This window comes from Crocuta crocuta, unplaced genomic scaffold (assembly GCF_008692635.1).
Source record: "Crocuta crocuta isolate KB4526 unplaced genomic scaffold, BGI_CrCroc_1.0 scaffold13, whole genome shotgun sequence".
NCBI classification, from domain to species: Eukaryota; Metazoa; Chordata; class Mammalia; order Carnivora; family Hyaenidae; genus Crocuta; species Crocuta crocuta.
Genome location: NW_027530007.1, coordinates 674,530 through 690,800, shown reverse-complemented (window position 1 = coordinate 690,800; position 16,271 = coordinate 674,530). Strand labels below are relative to the sequence as shown.

At 51.7% G+C, this 16,271-nt stretch overlaps 2 protein-coding genes across 2 annotated transcripts; both read right to left on the bottom strand.

Moving 5' to 3' along the window:
- Nucleotides 1–4,787: 4,787 nt before the first annotated feature.
- NPPA (natriuretic peptide A) lies at nt 4,788–6,231 on the bottom strand. Its single transcript, XM_077763750.1, has 3 exons — nt 6,030–6,231; nt 5,601–5,927; nt 4,788–5,097 (listed from the first exon to the last, which is right to left on the bottom strand). The coding sequence occupies exons 1-3, from the start codon at nt 6,147–6,149 to the stop codon at nt 5,086–5,088; spliced, it is 459 nt and encodes a 152-aa protein (XP_077619876.1). The 5' UTR covers nt 6,150–6,231; the 3' UTR covers nt 4,788–5,085.
- An 8,176-nt stretch (nt 6,232–14,407) lies between these two features.
- On the bottom strand, nt 14,408–16,158 carry NPPB (natriuretic peptide B). Its single transcript, XM_077763749.1, has 3 exons — nt 15,682–16,158; nt 15,183–15,438; nt 14,408–14,599 (listed from the first exon to the last, which is right to left on the bottom strand). The coding sequence occupies exons 1-3, from the start codon at nt 15,805–15,807 to the stop codon at nt 14,583–14,585; spliced, it is 399 nt and encodes a 132-aa protein (XP_077619875.1). The 5' UTR covers nt 15,808–16,158; the 3' UTR covers nt 14,408–14,582.
- Between the last annotated feature and the right edge of the window lie 113 nt (nt 16,159–16,271).

The window sequence follows — 16,271 nt, the reverse complement described above, 5'->3', positions numbered from 1 at the left end:
GCCACCCCCAGCCATCCCCAGCCTGTGGAGGGACCTGGGGGGGGCAGGACCAGGCCCTGAGGCTATAGCGTTAACCATGGGAAGGAGGCCTCTCCTCTTGGCTGTCAGTGACTCGGTCTCCCTCCAGACCGGGCGGTCCTCTGACTGGGCCCCCAAAGTGAACACTTGCCGTGGGGTATTTGTACTTCTTTCCTCAACCCCTGTGCTCTCCCCTTATTTGTGCCCCATCCGAGGCCCACCCTGCAGCCCTGGGGCAGGCACGCTTTGGGCCTCAAGAGGTCATTCCTGTGCATTTAAGTTATTTTTATAAATTGCGGAAGTTGCCTAAGGGCGTGGACGCCTGACCTCGGCAACACCTCTTGCCCTCTGCCTGGGGGTGGGCGTCCGTCCATCCGTCCATCTGTCCGGGCCGGCCTAGACCCTGTGCTCGGCACACTCTGCTCACTTAAGTGAGGAGACTGCTTCCAGGATCTTTTCCACTTGCCTGTGGCCCTCTCCCATTTTCCTGCCTCTTTGACCAAAAGTACTTTAACTTCTACGTTTTTCAGCTTCCTCAGATGCACTTGCCTTGTGAGATGTGGATGGGACCCCCAGTAGCTAGTTGGGGGAATCACAAGGACCAAAAAAGGCAAGCCCTTCTGACTGTGATTGTGTTTAACTAGCTGCCCGTGTGTTTTAAGGCAGCAGTCAGAGCTTGGCCACATTCATCCTTCCTTTTATTAAGAAAGAAAGCAGTTAGTTCCCCGAGTCAGGAGAGTGTCCAGACCACCCATCACAGAAACTGAATCCCCTCTTCCCATCCTTCCCGGGAACCGGCAGAACTAAAGTGCTGCGAGGAGGGGTGGGGGGGACCTCTGGCCTCCGGGGGTCTGGGAAGCCGCCTGCCTCAAGGCCTCCCTGGGTGCATGTTGTTGGAATCTACCCCTTAGTGCCCACTGCCTTGCATTTAAGTCACCAGATGCTTTGTTCCCACTGATGTGGCCTGGAGGTAGCCGGTACCGCACAAATGCATCCCTCCACGTGGCCGCCACGGACCCAAACTCACTCTGGAAAGGCACACTGCTTCCTGCCCTCTGCGGGCGTCTTCCCCTCCCTGATATGCCCAAAGACAGCGACTGCCCCACTTGTAACAAAGTAACTGGAAGCCTCACCCCTTGAATAATGAGAAGCCCATGTTGTCACCACCTCCCCGGTCACCGGCCCCTTCACCTCCNGGGGGGGACCTCTGGCCTCCGGGGGTCTGGGAAGCCGCCTGCCTCAAGGCCTCCCTGGGTGCATGTTGTTGGAATCTACCCCTTAGTGCCCACTGCCTTGCATTTAAGTCACCAGATGCTTTGTTCCCACTGATGTGGCCTGGAGGTAGCCGGTACCGCACAAATGCATCCCTCCACGTGGCCGCCACGGACCCAAACTCACTCTGGAAAGGCGCACTGCTTCCTGCCCTCTGCGGGCGTCTTCCCCTCCCTGATATGCCCAAAGACAGCGACTGCCCCACTTTTAACAAAGTAACTGGAAGTCTCACCCCTTGAATAATGAGAAGCCCACGTTGTCACCACCTCCCCGGTCACCGGCCCCTTCACCTCCACGTGGGATGGCACGTCCATAAACAGAACCCACAGGGGGCCCGGCGGTGGCTGGAGACAGTTTTCTGTGTTTCATCTCGCGCTTGGTGTTTCCGGTTCCCCAGCTGAGGTGATCGGGAGCTAGGGAGCAAGAGTCCCTCCCGACCGCAGGACCTTTGCACTCTGGGGGATGATTTGCTCATGACCTTGTTTAACTAATGGTTCCTGGCCGGGATGGACGCTTGCTTGCTTGACCCAACCAACTCTGACATTCCCGATGCAAAATCGTGTCCTGACACGGCCCTCGGAGACCAGAAGGCCTCTGGAAAGGCCAGAAGTGCCCTCCCGGGCCCTGCGGTGTGGATGTACAGTATTGCCCCACGGCCCCGTGGACCTTGGTCACCTCGGCAGTAGCAGCTTCCTTTTCTCTGTTTGCACTGTTGGTTTGTATAGTAATATTAGCTAATTCTATTGTGTACATATTGTATTTTTTTTTAATTTGTAAAATTCTATTTTTATTTGAACTTTTGAAACTTGGAAGTTCTCATTGTAACTGTAACAACATCAGAATAAAATGTCTTCATCTGTCTCCTTTAAGCTTCTCCCCTCAAATGAACCCCCGGGGACCTTGGTCGCTGATGCTTTGCTCCTGTAACAGGCCTCCTGCTCCCTCAGCTGGCACCTCCGTAGCAAGGGGATCCATTTGTGTGCCTGCAGGGCTGCGTTCAGGAATCTGCCCCGCGGACAGGTCTCAGCACCCAGCCGGAAGAAGTGATGTCAGTACCGATCTGTAGATGCTTAGACCTTGGAGCTGGCTTCCCTGCCGCCGTCTGTCATTGCTCTTTGCTCGGCCACAAGTAGGATTCTCTTTGTCTCCGGTCGGTCTGCTTTAAGTTGCCCTCCGACCAGCAGTAGATGTCGCCTCCGTTCAATCCTGACCCCAGGTTTCCTGAGAGCCAGGGGCACTTTCTGTGTATCCGGCGCATCCATCATTCCCATTCTGTGAGCGCCCGCCGTGTCCCAGTGACACCTCGGGAGTGTGTGCGGGGCTCACCGCACTCCCCCTCCTTGCAGCCCCTCCTCCCCAGACCTCGGCAGCCGAGTTAGGACACACGCTTCTCCCTGTTTCTGCTCTTGTCCTTGTTAGTCCTTCTTTGCTTCTTGGTTTTCTGTCCCTCTCTGCCCAAAGTCCACACGAAGAATACTTTTATCGGAAGTGGTTAGGTTTAAGGTCTTCCCCTGCCTCTGCTCCTGAACCATCAATTCACTTCTGGCCTCCCCTTCCCTTACAAAGAGCAAACTACTACTTTGTCCCTCTTTTCCTGACTTCTGTACAGGACCAAGACAATTTGACTTTTTTTTTTTTTTTTAAGTTTATTTTGAGAGATCGAGAGAGAGTGTGCATGAGCAGAGAGAGCGGAAGAGAGAATGGATCCCAAGCAGGCTCCACACCATTAGTGCAGAGCCTGATGCAGGGATCCATCTCATGAACTACAAAATCATGGCCTGAGCCAAAACCACGAGTCTGGCACTTAACTGACTGGCACTTAACCGACTGAGCCCCTCCAGGTGCCCCAACAAATTGACATTTATAGAGCACCGAGAATGCCATGGGCTGCAGCGGTGCTGGCCAGGCCTTTACCTTCAAGGAGTTTACAGTCCAGGGACACAGCCACAATTGCCTGCCAAGGCAAATTGTGTTGTGTTGTACTCGTCATATATAGAATGCTACCAATGCAGAGCATAGTGAGTTCTGGGCACGTGATACCAGGGATGGAGTGGCATCTTCAATGAGCCTTGGATGTGTAGAATGTTCCTAGGAGCACTGGGTAAATAGCATTACAGGAGGAAGGAACAGGATAAATAAGGGCACGGAGAAGTGAGCAGTTAGGTGTAGGGGGAGTTGGAGGCATGTCATAGAATCTGACATGGAGAATGAGGCACGTAGGGCGGGAAAACAGAGCAAGCCTCCCTGTTGTGGGTGAACTTAGTGCCTGGTACTCTCCACTTTTCGGAATTGGATACAAAGAAACGGCATCTTCTCCAGTGCAGCCCTGTTCCATCACCTTGGGGCTGAATTAGAGAAAGCTGGTGGCTAGTTTTTAATTATGTATTAGTATCCCAAAGGCACATAAACTGTGCAGTTTGTCAGCAAAGCAAACGTTTCTTTCTTTACTTCACTCAGCTCTTTTTTTGAGAGAGAGAAAGAGAGAGGGCGTGTGCGTGGGTGAGATAGGGGCAGAGAGAGAGGGGACCAAGGAGCTGAAGTGGGCTCCATGCTAACAGCAGCGAGCCCTATGTGGGGCTCAAATGCAAGAACCACGAGATCATGACCTGAGCTGAAGTCGGATGCTCAACCGACTGAGCCCCCAGGGCGTCCTGCTTTGCTCAGCTTTTGAAAGCAAATACAGGCTCCATAGCTCAGAGGTTAGAGCAGTGGTCTCGTAAAAGCAAATATTTTGCCCACTTTTCTTAAAGGGCAGCCACTCGGCTGCTGCAAGTAACTCTCTCAAAAGGTATCAGAGAAAATTGTCTTAGTGATCTCATTTACAAATGTGCCTTGATTTTCTTTTTCAGGCTCTGAGTATAAATGTGGATCCAAAAAAACCCCAAAAAACTACTAGGTGTACAAAATTGTTTATGGAGTACAAGCTACATTAGATGCAACCAGGAGAAAAAAGCCCAGATGTTTGTAAGTTTTCTTTTCAATAAATAAGTGCCCTGAATGTGAGCAAATCTGAAAAATAAATGTCCTTTCAGTCTCCTGGGGCATTTCCAGGACCCCCGATGAGGCTGTGAACTGCGGTTTGAGCCCTACCCTCCACCAAAGAAAAACTTGGGGGTGAGAGGTGGGGAGGGAATACAAGGAAGAATTTGTTCAAACCCACAGAATGCCACCAAGAGTGACCCTAATGTCAGCTGTGGACTCTGGATGACAACCACGTGTCAAGGCAGGTTCCTTGGCTGTCGCAAAGGCACCATTCTGGTGGGACACCTTGATAATGAGGGTGGCTCTGCATGTGGGAGGGCAGGGGGTCAATGGGAAGCCGCTATACTTTCTTCTTCATTTTGCTGTGAACCTTACATGGCTCCCCAAGATAAATGCTATTATGTTTACAAGGAAGAGGAAAGAAACAGGGCATTCTCTCTGACAAGAGGTAAAACGGGTATCAGGCTGAATTCTCCCAGGAAAAAGAAAGAAATCACACCAACCGAGCCTTCGGCTTCTGTCCGTGGTGCTGAAGTTTATTCATCTTTCAAACAACTTTCAGTAATGGGTGAATGTCTACCCTAAAATTTAATGCATGGGATGGGAGAGGAGCGGAAGCCACAATTAAGCCACTTGGTCTACATTCAGCATAAAACGTGAGAAACATTGACAAGAGGCTGCAGCTTGAACAGGGTGCTCATCACGGCTCAACTTGATGGCAATGAGATGGGACACAGTTGAGTGAGAGACCCCAAGGGATGAGGATCTCTCGAAGTCTGTCCAGGGCCTGGCCCGCCTTTTCCTCCCTGGCCATTATCTTCGGTACTACAAAGAGAACAGAGACAAGGTTGGCTTAGTGACCTGGCCCTATTGGAAAAGTCCACCTCACGGGACTGTGCCCAGTTCCCCGCAGCCACCACTCCAGCCTGACAACCCTGAGTTTCATGACCTGGTACACATATTGCTTGTTAGAAGCTATAAGTCAACCTCAGTCATTTTCACTTAATCCTTTGGGATCTGACAACTCTGGGGAGGAACATGAACAGCCAATCAGCAGAATGAATGTGACTTGACTCCATGAACATTTTAAGTCCCCAGTGCTCATGGCAGTAACTTTTTTTTTTTCCTTAACATTTTCTTAGCAGCCTGTACCTGAGAATGATGTCATTGCTTCAAGTTGGAACAAAATTTTCCAAAAAGTAAGCTTCTACTCTGGTCCCTTTACTGCAGGAGGCATCCCCTGGTGGTGTTCTTTGACAAGGTTTGAGTCTCAGTGAAACCATAAATGCCTTCCTCCCCACCCCATTTCCACCCCAAGTGCCTCTTACCCGGAAGCTGTTGCAGCCCAGTCCACTCTGAGCTCCAATCCTGTCCATCCTGCCTCCAAAGCAGCTGGACCTCCGCAGACTCCGAGGGGCAGCGAGCAGTGCCCTCAGCTTGCTTTTCAGGAGGGCAGCTCTATCGGAGGAGTCCCAGGGGCCACGCCCAAGGGCACCCCCATCTCTCTGGGCTGGGTTGACCTCCCCAGTCCAGGGAGGCACCTCAGGGAGGGGGCTGAGAGCTACCCCAGCTTCCTCATTCTGCTCACTTAGTGCTTGTGGGGGCACGACTTCATCTTCTAAAGGCATCTTGTCCTCCAAATGGTCCAGCAAATTCTTTACAAAAGGAACACACAGGGAAAGGGAGAGGTCTCAAATGACTGGCACAGTGTCACAAAGCCCCCTAGTCCCAGACTGTGGCCCCTGTCCTGGCCCTACCTTGAAATCCATCAGGTCTGCATTGGACACAGAGCTGTACACGGGGTTGGCTCCTGTTTGCCCCAGGAGCTGAAACGCCAGGAAGAGGAAGCTTGCGGTGATGGTGGAGAAGGAGCCCATGGTGGCGTCGGTCAAGGAGTGTTCTGGTGCTTGCTGCCTCTTTGTCCTCTCCTTTCCTTCTCTCAGCCTCCCTCCGCCTCTGTCTCCCAGCTGCCCTGCACCTCCTCTTTTTATAGCCCCCCCAGCTCTCCAAGAGCGCAAGAGGGACGGAACCCTCCCCATTCTGTCACTTGCAGCGATAAAGCAGCTGAATGAGGAGCAGCAGAAGATGCCCTTTTAAAGCTATCAGCCCAGCAGAGCCTGTCACTGCCCCTCCACCTTGAGCAGCCCCAACAACCCCAGACCCTCAGCTGCAAGAGCCACATTCTTGTTGATTTGCCTCAAGAGGTTCCCACTTCAAAGGTGTGAGAAGAGCAAAAAAGAGTCCTTGGTTATCTCACAGTGATGCCTGGGGCTTCTTTCTCCTCGGCAACAGGACCCACGCAGGGAGGCAGAGGGTGACGGTTGGCCAGCGCCCAGCTCCCCCGGGGTTGGTTTTCGGCTCAGTTGTCAGGGGCTCCAAATAAGGGCGGGAGAGGAGGAAGTGGCAAGCAGCCGGCAGCTCAGGACAAATTAGTCCAGATGCTCAAGCCAGCCTCACACCTGACTCATCAGCCATGAGGGCAGACCTCTCCCTCCAGCTGAGCTGCCCTCACCCCTGGCAGTCACTCTCGGCAGTCAGGTGAAGAGGGAGTTATTATTTAGAGCATTAAGTCAGCCGGGAACCAAATGTGATGAATGTCCCAAGAATTCAGCTCCTGCACATAAACACCAAGAAAACTTTTGGGAACACAGCCATAACCTCCGCCAAGCTCCTCCTCCTTCCCCTTCATCCACAGTGTTGAGGGGGATGGGCACTTAGAGAGGCCAACATTTTCATCCCTGTCACCTCACTGATTATAGAAGCTCAGACTGAGTTTGAAGCTTGTAATGCTCCCAAAGCTCCCGGGAAAGCTCCCGTGGCAAGCTGGCTGGTGGAGGGAGAAGGAGGTGAACGTGGCACCCAGTGTCCCTTAATGTCTCCCATGACCTTCCATGAGGCCAGGCAAGTGATGAGCCTCTGGGCCCTCCATTTTCCTGACCCCCCAAAGAGAAATAGGGAGCAAGGCTTTCCCCCTTTTTTTCAAGATTTTATTTTTTTAATGTTTATTTATTTATTTTGAGAGAGAAAGTGAAAGAAAGCAGGGGAAGGGCAGAGAGAGAGAGAGAGAGGGGGAGGGAGAGAGAGAATCCCAAGCAGGAGCTGCGCTATCAGTGCAGAGCCCTATGCTCACAAACTTTGAGATCATGACCAGAGCCAAAATCAAGAGTCAGCTGCTTAACCGACGAGCCCCCCAGGTGCCCCTCAAGATTTTACTTTTTTTTAATGTTTATTTAGTTTTGAGAAAGAGAGAAAGAGCATGCGAGGGGCAGAGGGAGAAGGAAACACAGAATCCAGAGCAGGCTCCAGGCCCTGAGCTGTCAGCACAGAGCCTGATGTGGGGCTTGAACTCACAAACCGTGAGATTATGACCTGAGCTGAAGTCAGAGGCTTAACTGACTGGGCCACCTAGGTGCCCCTCAAGATTTTATTTTTAAATAATCTCCACACTCAACATGGGCTCGAGCTCACAACCCCAAGATCAAGAGTTGCACACGCTACCAACAGGCAGCCAAGTGCCCCAAGCCTGTCCGCATTTAACAAGTGGTCTCCATTCAGTAAGCGCTGAACTCCATGTTAGCATACTTTTCAATGCAAGATGGGCTTAGAGGGAAAACCCTAAATCTGAAGGGTTGAAAGACCTGCATTATAGCCCCAAACAAACCAAGTTACACACATTGTCCCAGCCTTATTTTCCCTACGCTCTACCCACCTCTCAATGTTGCCGTGAGGCTTAGACAAACCACCGATGTGTGCATTCTGCCCACGCATTGTGAAGTGGGAAGTGCTATCTGTTTGCAAGATGGTAAGAATGGCCACCTATATTGATCAGCTCTAACATGCCAGGCACCATGTGGAGAATCTTAAATGGATTATCTAATTTTCTTTTTTTTTCTTTTTTTCTTTTCTTTTTTTTTTTTTTAGGAGAGAGAGAGAGACAGCATGAGCAGGGGAGGGTCAGAGAGAAAGGGAGATACAGACTCTGAAATAGGCTCCAGGCTCTGAGCTGGCAGTCAGCACAGAGCCCGACGCAGGGCTCAAACCCACGAACCGCGAGATCATGACCTAAGCGAAAGTCGGACGCTCAACCGACTAAGCCACCCAGGCGCCCCAGGATTATCTAATTTTCATCCCCACCCCCACGAGGTAGGTAATACTGTTTCCATTTACAGAGGGGCAGACCTGAGACAGAGTGTATGTCACTTGCCCAAGGTCGCTGGGCTCCAAAGTGGCAAAGCCCGACTAGAACCCTGGGTCTGACACCAGCGCCCACCATTCCTAATCCATTTCACAGATGCTGCTGCCACTTAGCATGACAGTTCCTTACCAGCCCTTCCGGTGCAGTCCCTGATTAAACACACCCCTATCCCCACTCCCAGGTGACCTCTGAGCAGCTCCTTCACCTTCCTCCCTTCCTGGGCAGGGGGTGTGGTGCTTGGCAAGTCTGTGTGCTTGTGTGTGGACTATCTCAAAGAAAGGGGCATCCAAGCCCCACAACCTGCCGACATACCTGATGTGTTTCAATGGGCCCCGTGGAAGCCAGGAAGTGCGTGTGTAATGAACAGCCAAGCCCCCTCCCTGGTTGACCAGGGGGAGAGGCTGTTCCGTGGGCAGGCAGGAAATCGGGACGGTACACAGCCAGAGGTCACAAGAGGTATCCAGGGTGATTTTATTCTAAGACAGAAGGAGAAAGGAGCCCTCTCCAGTAACCTTATCTGGGTCAGCCGAACTCGGCTTGAAATCCAAAGTGGGTGCAGCCCTCAACGGGAACTCTGGGGGCATCGTATCCTGATGAGTCCCTGGAATGTGCTCACAGCTTAATCGCACGGTTGGCAGGGTTATTATTAGCAAAGAGGATTCAGTGAGCAGCCACACTGGGGGAACTGATGCTCCTTGCTGTGTGCGTCACACAGGCGGTCCCCTGGAGATGCCCTTTCAAACAGGCCTTTGACGTGGGTGGCGACTTCCGGAAGGGCCTTGTGGCAGGTGGCCCCTGCAATGGCTCGGCCCCCAGGGGCTTGTGCTGCTCCTCTGTCCTGAGCCACTTCTGAAGCCTGCAAGTGGCCCAAGGAGAGGCGGAAATGCCCTTCAAGGTTCCAGAAAGTGAATTTCAGTATTTTCTCTGCTCCTTGTATTAAAGTAACCTTTCCTCTTTCAGAGTGAAACCGCAGCAAGGCCTTAGTGTCAACTGCTGCATTTCTTCTAGTAGCCATAGCTTTTTGTCTGGGTTGGGTTCAGTTTTTGTTATCTATTTTGTGGAAGGGGGGTGGCAAGAAAGAGAACATTCAGTTTTGCCGTCCCAAGGACTTGACATTGAACCAACACCACCTTCTGCACTGACAAGGCTTAGTGGAAATGGAGACAAGCCTCATATAGACTTATTACCCCAATCTTAGTGAAGCCTTTGATTTGCACTTGAAACAGAAAATGGCTTGATGTAAAGTTTCTCTTCTTTTCCATGCCCTGGCTCGATCTTGGGGAGGTGTGCACATGCACCTGTGTGGAGGAGTTAATATTTAACAGGGTGTTTAGAAGCCGGCCTGTAGGAGTGAGACAGAAGAAAAGCTAAAGGCACAGAAAACCAGATCCACCCCCCACCCCCACCTCTTCCACTAGCTAAAAAGTCAAAAGCCTTTATTTCCTTATCACTGGAAAGAAAGAAGTTGTTTTAGTCATATGATGGAATGAGTATTGCAAATGGGTGGGAGAATCCAGAATTGGGGTGTCTCTAGCTTGTCTCAGAGTCCCCATCTCAGGACCCTCCACGGGGATGCTGTGGGCTGCTTCAGGGAGCCATGAGGTCCCAGCAATGTAACACATGCGCAAAGCTGGTATGAGAAACTCCTCATGCTCATGGTGTGATTCCATCAGACACAAATGGTCTACAGCAGAAGCCCCAGCTGGAAGAAATTGGTAAGCCCCTACTGCACATTTAGGGATATTGCTTCTGACTTTGAAAATGATGTTCTTTTTCTTTGGTACAACATGGAGGTCACTGGGACAAGAAGCTGGGAGCAGGTTCCTTAGACAGCAAAGCCAGCCCATGGCCAAAGTTCAGTTGCTAAAGCTTTATGGGGGCTCCCGTTCAAGGGAAGCAAGAGTGAGGGCAAGAGAGAAATGAGATAGTGTATTGCTTAACTATGACTGTGTAACAAACTACCCCAAACCTTAGCAACTTGAGATAACACATATCCTTTATCTGATAGTTTCCTATGGATCAGGAATCTGGCTCTACTTAGCCAGGTGCACCTCACTCAGGGCTCTCACAGGCTACGGTTAAGATGTTGGCTGGGGCTGCAGTTGGTGCAAGACTTGCCTAGAGGCTCTGCTTTCAAGTTCACTTCTACGTCTATTGACAGGCCTCAGACCCTTGAAGACTGTTGGCTAGAGATGTCCGTTCTCTCCATAGAAACACAACTGACCTCCTTCTGGCAGAGGGAGAGATTTCTGTACGCCCTTTGTAACTTAGACTTGAAAGTGGCATCGCAACATGTTTGCCATGCTGGGAGGGAATTACACAAAAGCATGGATACCAGGAGGTTGGGCGTCACTGGGGGCCACCTCAGAGGCTGCCCACCATGGGGTAGGGAAAGACAGAGAGCAAATAGGGATACGCTACCAAGCTGGCCATGGTCATGTCCAGAGACTTCCTGGAGCCCAGAGCCTTGGAATAGTCTATGAGGAGAGAGCAGGGTGAGGGCACAATGTTGGATCCCCAGGGTGACTCTAACAAAGTGCCACCACCTGGGGGTCTTGAAGCAACAGAAATTGATCGTCTCATAGTTATGGAGGCCAGAGGTCTAGGATTAGGTTGTTGGTAGGGCTCCCTTCCAGGGAGGAGACTTTGAGGCCTCCTCTGGCTTCTGGTAGCTGCCAGCGGTCAATGGCATCCCTTGCCTTATAGACGCAGCACCCCAATCGCAGCCTCTGTTGTCACATGGCCATCGTCACTCTCTGTATCTCTCTCTCCTCTTCGTATGAGGACACTAGTCATTGGATTAGGAGCCCACCCTACTCTGGTATGACCTCATCTTAACTAATTATATCTACAATGAGCCTATTTCCAAATAAGGTCACATTCTGAGGTTCTGGGAGTGCAGGACTTCAACCCATCTTTTGGGAAATGGGATTCGGTGTCCATCTCCTGCCTCTCACTGGCTAAAGTGTCAACCCACCCTTGCCCCAGCCCAGCCGCAGGACCATGAACTCCTCTGCACTTGTGGGCAGTGTGGCCCAGTTCCTTCAGGTAGTAGCTGGGGATACCAGAGATTCCATCCATTCATGAACTGGCTTGGCCCTCTCTCGTAGCCACTTGATCCTGCTTATTGGGGGAGGGGGCTTGGTGGTACATGGAGGTGGAGAGAGGGTCAGATAGCAGCTAGGAGAACTAGATCAGCCATTGCTAAGGCTCCATTTTCTGGGAAGCCAGAGATACAGGCCAAGTGTGAGGGCCTGTATCTTCGTCAGCTGCTGTTGTGCTATCCCAGCACCAAGCACGGAGTGGACATGTACTGATTCTTTAGAAAATATTTTCCAAATGACTGAATCAATGAGTTACTTCAGTGCCTCTCCTACCCTCTCACCCCTCCAAGGCACATCCCTGAGCACGCACCATTGTACCTTGCCCTAACTGGGGTCTTCACTGGGAGGAAGAGTCACCCTTTGGCCAAAACATGAAGGTTCCTATCTCTTCCCCAATACAGGAAGGGCCATATGAGAGAGCCTGGAGTGGACCATATGAGAGAGCCTAGAAAGTTGGTGAGCCAATGTCAGCATGAGTGGTGAGGGTCTAAACTAGGAATAGAAGTGAAGGATTGTGTATAGGAGATGTTAGGGAGGAGGTGGAGTGGACATGGTGCCTGTGTGGGAGGTCCAGCCAGAGAATGGAATCAAGGAAGATTCCAAGGACTCTAATCCTTGAGGGTGGAGCCCTGGGAGAAACTTAATCCTTTGGGAGTGCCTTAGTTTAGGTTCTCCTGTAGTAGTTTATTTTGGAGACAGTCCCAAGAAACATTGGCAAGAGAATGAGGAAGGAGCAAGGGAAAGAAGGAAGTCGGTGGCCACCATGACCAAGTGGAACTTGATCTCCCCTTCCCTGCAGAGAACTCTGAGAACAGGTGTAAGATGCATGCCGCCTGCGAATCAAGGACTTGAACCCTGGCTCTGCCACTTGTTAACTTCATGATCTTGAGCAAGTTATGTTACCTCTCTGTGCCTTGATTTCCCCCTCTGTTAAAATGAGGGATAGTAAGAGCTCTTCATAGATTGGTTGTAAAGACTACATGAGTTAACGGAACTGTCCCTGGTGCTTAATGAGGCCTTTATGAAGGTTAACTATGCTGAGTATTCATTGCACTCCCTGGGTCAGAAATGCCAGGTAAAGATGGCTCACAGTTTTATTAGAAAGTAACTTGCTCCGGGGCGCCTGGGTGGCTTAGTCGTTTAAGCGTCTGACTTTCGCTTAGGTCATGATCTCGTGGTTCGTGGGTTCGGGCCCCGCATCGGGCTCTGTGCTGACTGCCAGCTCAGAGCCTGGAGCCTGTTTCAGAGTCTGTCACTCCCTCTCTCTCTGACCCTCCCCTGCTCACGCTGTCTCTCTCTCTCTCTCCTAGAAATAAATAAAACATTAAAAAAAAAAAAAGAAAGTAACTCGCTCCTAAACCTCATTTTTAAAGTCTTAATTGAGGTCACTGGCTGTCCATAACCTCTGGCAACACGCTGGTTTGAAATGACAAATAACATAAAAACCCACCACTCATGTTTCAATTCGGTGTAAGAAACATTAGCTGAGAACAGCAGAAAGGTCAGGAGAGTGAATTTCAAGGCCAGGAGCGCAGGGAGAGAGCACAGGTTCAGGAGTGACTTGGCTCTCCACTCACTGGGAGAGCTCAGAGCATCCAGGGCCACATGCTCCTAGGGAGGAGGCTTCGGTTTTCTGGGTCTTGGTTTTCTGATCCATCAGATGGGACTATTCTGTCCTGTTCCTTCTGCAGAGCTTGTATTCTAAAAGGCATTCTGGGCAAGGGGACTCCATAAGCTGTGTCCTGGGAGCCTGAAAGCAAGGGAGTGAGGCTCGGGATGCTCGGGAGGCAGGATGCTTGGGAAGGGTGGTTCCACGAGGTTAGGGCAGTGTGCCAACAGGACTCTCCACTGAATAAGACAACACAGTGGGACTCTGGTGGTTGTCTCCTTTTCTGCCCTAGAAATGAGAGGTTTCTCTCTCTGAGGCAGAGAGGAAGATGTGGAGCCCCCAGAAGGCACCCTGAAATACTGAGCCTTTTGTCAGACACTTCTAAACCTGTGGTTGGGAAATGAAAATGCTAATTAGACTCAGGGCTTTAAAGGCCTTTACAGGATAAGATCAAGAATGGAAGGTTGGAAGCTGAGGTTTGTGGCAGAATGGAGAGCTCACCCCTATTCAAGAATGCAAACGAGCCATTGTGTCTCAAACACACACACACACACACACACACACACACACACATCCTCATTTCTGAGATTTTAGCTTAGACCTCCTGCAAACAATCACTAGAAAGAATGCCTCTGATGGCAGAATTCCAGACCGAGGGAAAACTAGTGAGCAAACACCGACCCACTTTCTCTGTTGCACGAATGGCTCAGGGCCCATCTCCACTCCCAGGGAGAAACTGCCAGCTTTGAAAAGCCATTTCTGCAAAGTGTCTTGGTGCTTGAGGTATTTATAGACATTTCAGAACATGAAAAGCCCTTGAAGAGGAGAAAGGCACCCCTAACACTCCTGCTTGACCAATCCTGAGGCCATCTCCCCACCCCACTATTAGGACACTTTTGGAAACTTCAAGAAAACAAAGGGTTTGGATTTCTTTTGCTGTGTGGGGTTTTTTAATGATTTATTTCTTCTAATGCACTAAGACAAATCAGTTTCTTTTCTTTAACATTTTTAAAGTTTATTTAATTATTTTGAGAGAGAGAGAGATGGAAGAGCAGAGGAAGAGGGAGAGAGAGAGAATTCCAAGCAGGCTCTGCACTGTAAATGCAGAGCCCGACATGGAGCTCAGACTCATGAACTGTGAGATCATGACCCAAGCTGTAACCAAGGGCCAGATGCTCAACCGACTGAGCCACCAAGGCGCCCCAGGACAAACCAGTTTCAAAAGAAGAAGATAAAATGTTGACTTTATTTCACCATGGAAAATATGTGCTCAGAGGTAAGAGTCATCTTATATAAAACAATCTAAATAAATAAATAAATAAATATAAATAAGAGTAGCTTCAAAGGGGCTCAGGGAGTTGATGAAGAATCGGACGCAGATGTCTGCAGCCAGCACTTCCTCTTAATACCTTCTCAGCACTGTGCAGGGAGAGAAAGGGTGATGATGGCGTCAGGTGGAAAACTGAGGCAGGATCTGAGCTTCCCCCCACTGGGTGCGATCCCTGCCACCATCCCCCATCCGCAGCTGATCTGGGTGTTTGAGGCTTTAGGATAATATATCTCTCTGGACCTCAGTCTCCTCATCTGTAAACTGGGAATTATTGCTGCCCTGGTGATCCCGACCTCTGCCTTTGTGGCTATAGACAGGCTACGGGAAACCAGGAGGAAAATGTTTAGGACTCTTTCTGCTCCAAGGAGATGCTGCCAGACAATGAGTGGATTCCATCCTAAGGTGATTCTGCCCCTTTTGGTCAGAGAGGGAAGAGGTGGCTAGAAGGTGGGTAGGGACTCATGGACATAGTCATGAATGATGTCCACACTTAATGCTTCCAGAAGGGCACTCCTTGGCCCTAAGCACTGTCAGCAAGAGAAAGTAATGTCTGAGTGTCCTTTTCTCAGGGTGTGGTTTCCAGAGATTAAACCCAGAAGTGGTTCCGATGGTGGAATCCACAGGAATGGGGGAGGGGGGCTGGGGGAGCCAAGGTGGCGGGAGAGGGCTTACCGTTGCAGCCCAGGCCACTGAGGGAACCAATCCGGTCCAGCCTCCGGCCAAAGCAGCCTGAATCACGCATCATCTTGGGACCACCCAGTCGTCTCAGGGCCCGGAGGACATGGTCACGGGGCACAAGGACCCCTGCAGCGGGTTCCTCCTGGACCTCCCAGGATTCTGCGGGGCTCTGGCCCTGCTGGGGGGGTCCCAGGGCCATCTGCTCCTCCTGCAGCTCGGAAACTGTGTCCCGCAGACCGTTCAGGAGCTCCTGTAACGGGTGGGGACAGCCGCGGCCTCAGCAGCCGGCACCTGGGCCAAACCACCCTAGACAGCGCAGAGATGAACCAGCCACCCGGGGTAGGGGTCCTGGCACCCAGGCCGATTGCTTTCTGCTTCCCTTATCACTAATTCGCTGGCGGAGGGGGCGAGCTGAGGACTCCTTGGGACAGTAGCTCAGGACCCGTTAACTGTTGCCACGCGCAGCCGCCTGTGAGCAGGCTGTAGCTCTCACCTGTACTGCGGACGCTTCCGAGTCGGGGCCAGCGCTGCCCAGCGGGTGGGAGCGACCTCCTGGAGGCAACAGGTGCGAGAACAGGAGGAGCAGGAGAGCCCGGAGCAGCGCCGCCCTGGGGTCCATGTCGCTGGGGAGAAGCGGGGAAGGAGACCGTGGCCGCCGCCGCTGCTGCGCTGTGTTCCGGGTCACGTCTCACCTCCTAGAGGCCGGCGCGCGCTCTCCCGGATCCCGGGACAACGTCGGCCTTTTATCCCGGGCCTGGGGTTATCTCTGATTTATCGGCTGCATTCCGGCACGCTGAGCTCAGGGCGGGGGAATGCACCGCTCCGCGCCCGCGACCGTACTCGCTGGGGGTGGGTGCCGGCGAGAGCAGGCCTTGTATAGAAATGGGTCTGGTCGGGGGGGGCGGGGGCGCGCGGGGGACACACCAGCAGGTCCCTGGCCTCCCGCTTCCTCCTTTCCAGCAAAACTCCCAGGGCCTTTCCTCCCCACCCCCAACCATTCCTGGAGAGGGCAGAGACACCTGCAGCGTTCTGAGGCCCACGACGCAAGTGCGGGGCGCATGGAGTGACTCAGAGCAAGAACAG

Excerpts from the sequence above, each read along its gene's own strand:
- NPPA (XM_077763750.1), bottom strand. The coding sequence starts at position 6,149 with ATGGGCTCCTTCTCCACCATCACCGCAAGCTTCCTCTTCCTGGCGTTT. Across the intron at positions 5,928-6,029 it reads CAGACCTGATGGATTTCAAG|AATTTGCTGGACCATTTGGA; the intron begins GTAGGGCCAGGA and ends CCTTTTGTAAAG.
- NPPB (XM_077763749.1), bottom strand. The coding sequence starts at position 15,807 with ATGGACCCCAGGGCGGCGCTGCTCCGGGCTCTCCTGCTCCTCCTGTTC. Across the intron at positions 15,439-15,681 it reads CGGAAGCGTCCGCAGTACAG|GAGCTCCTGAACGGTCTGCG; the intron begins GTGAGAGCTACA and ends CACCCGTTACAG.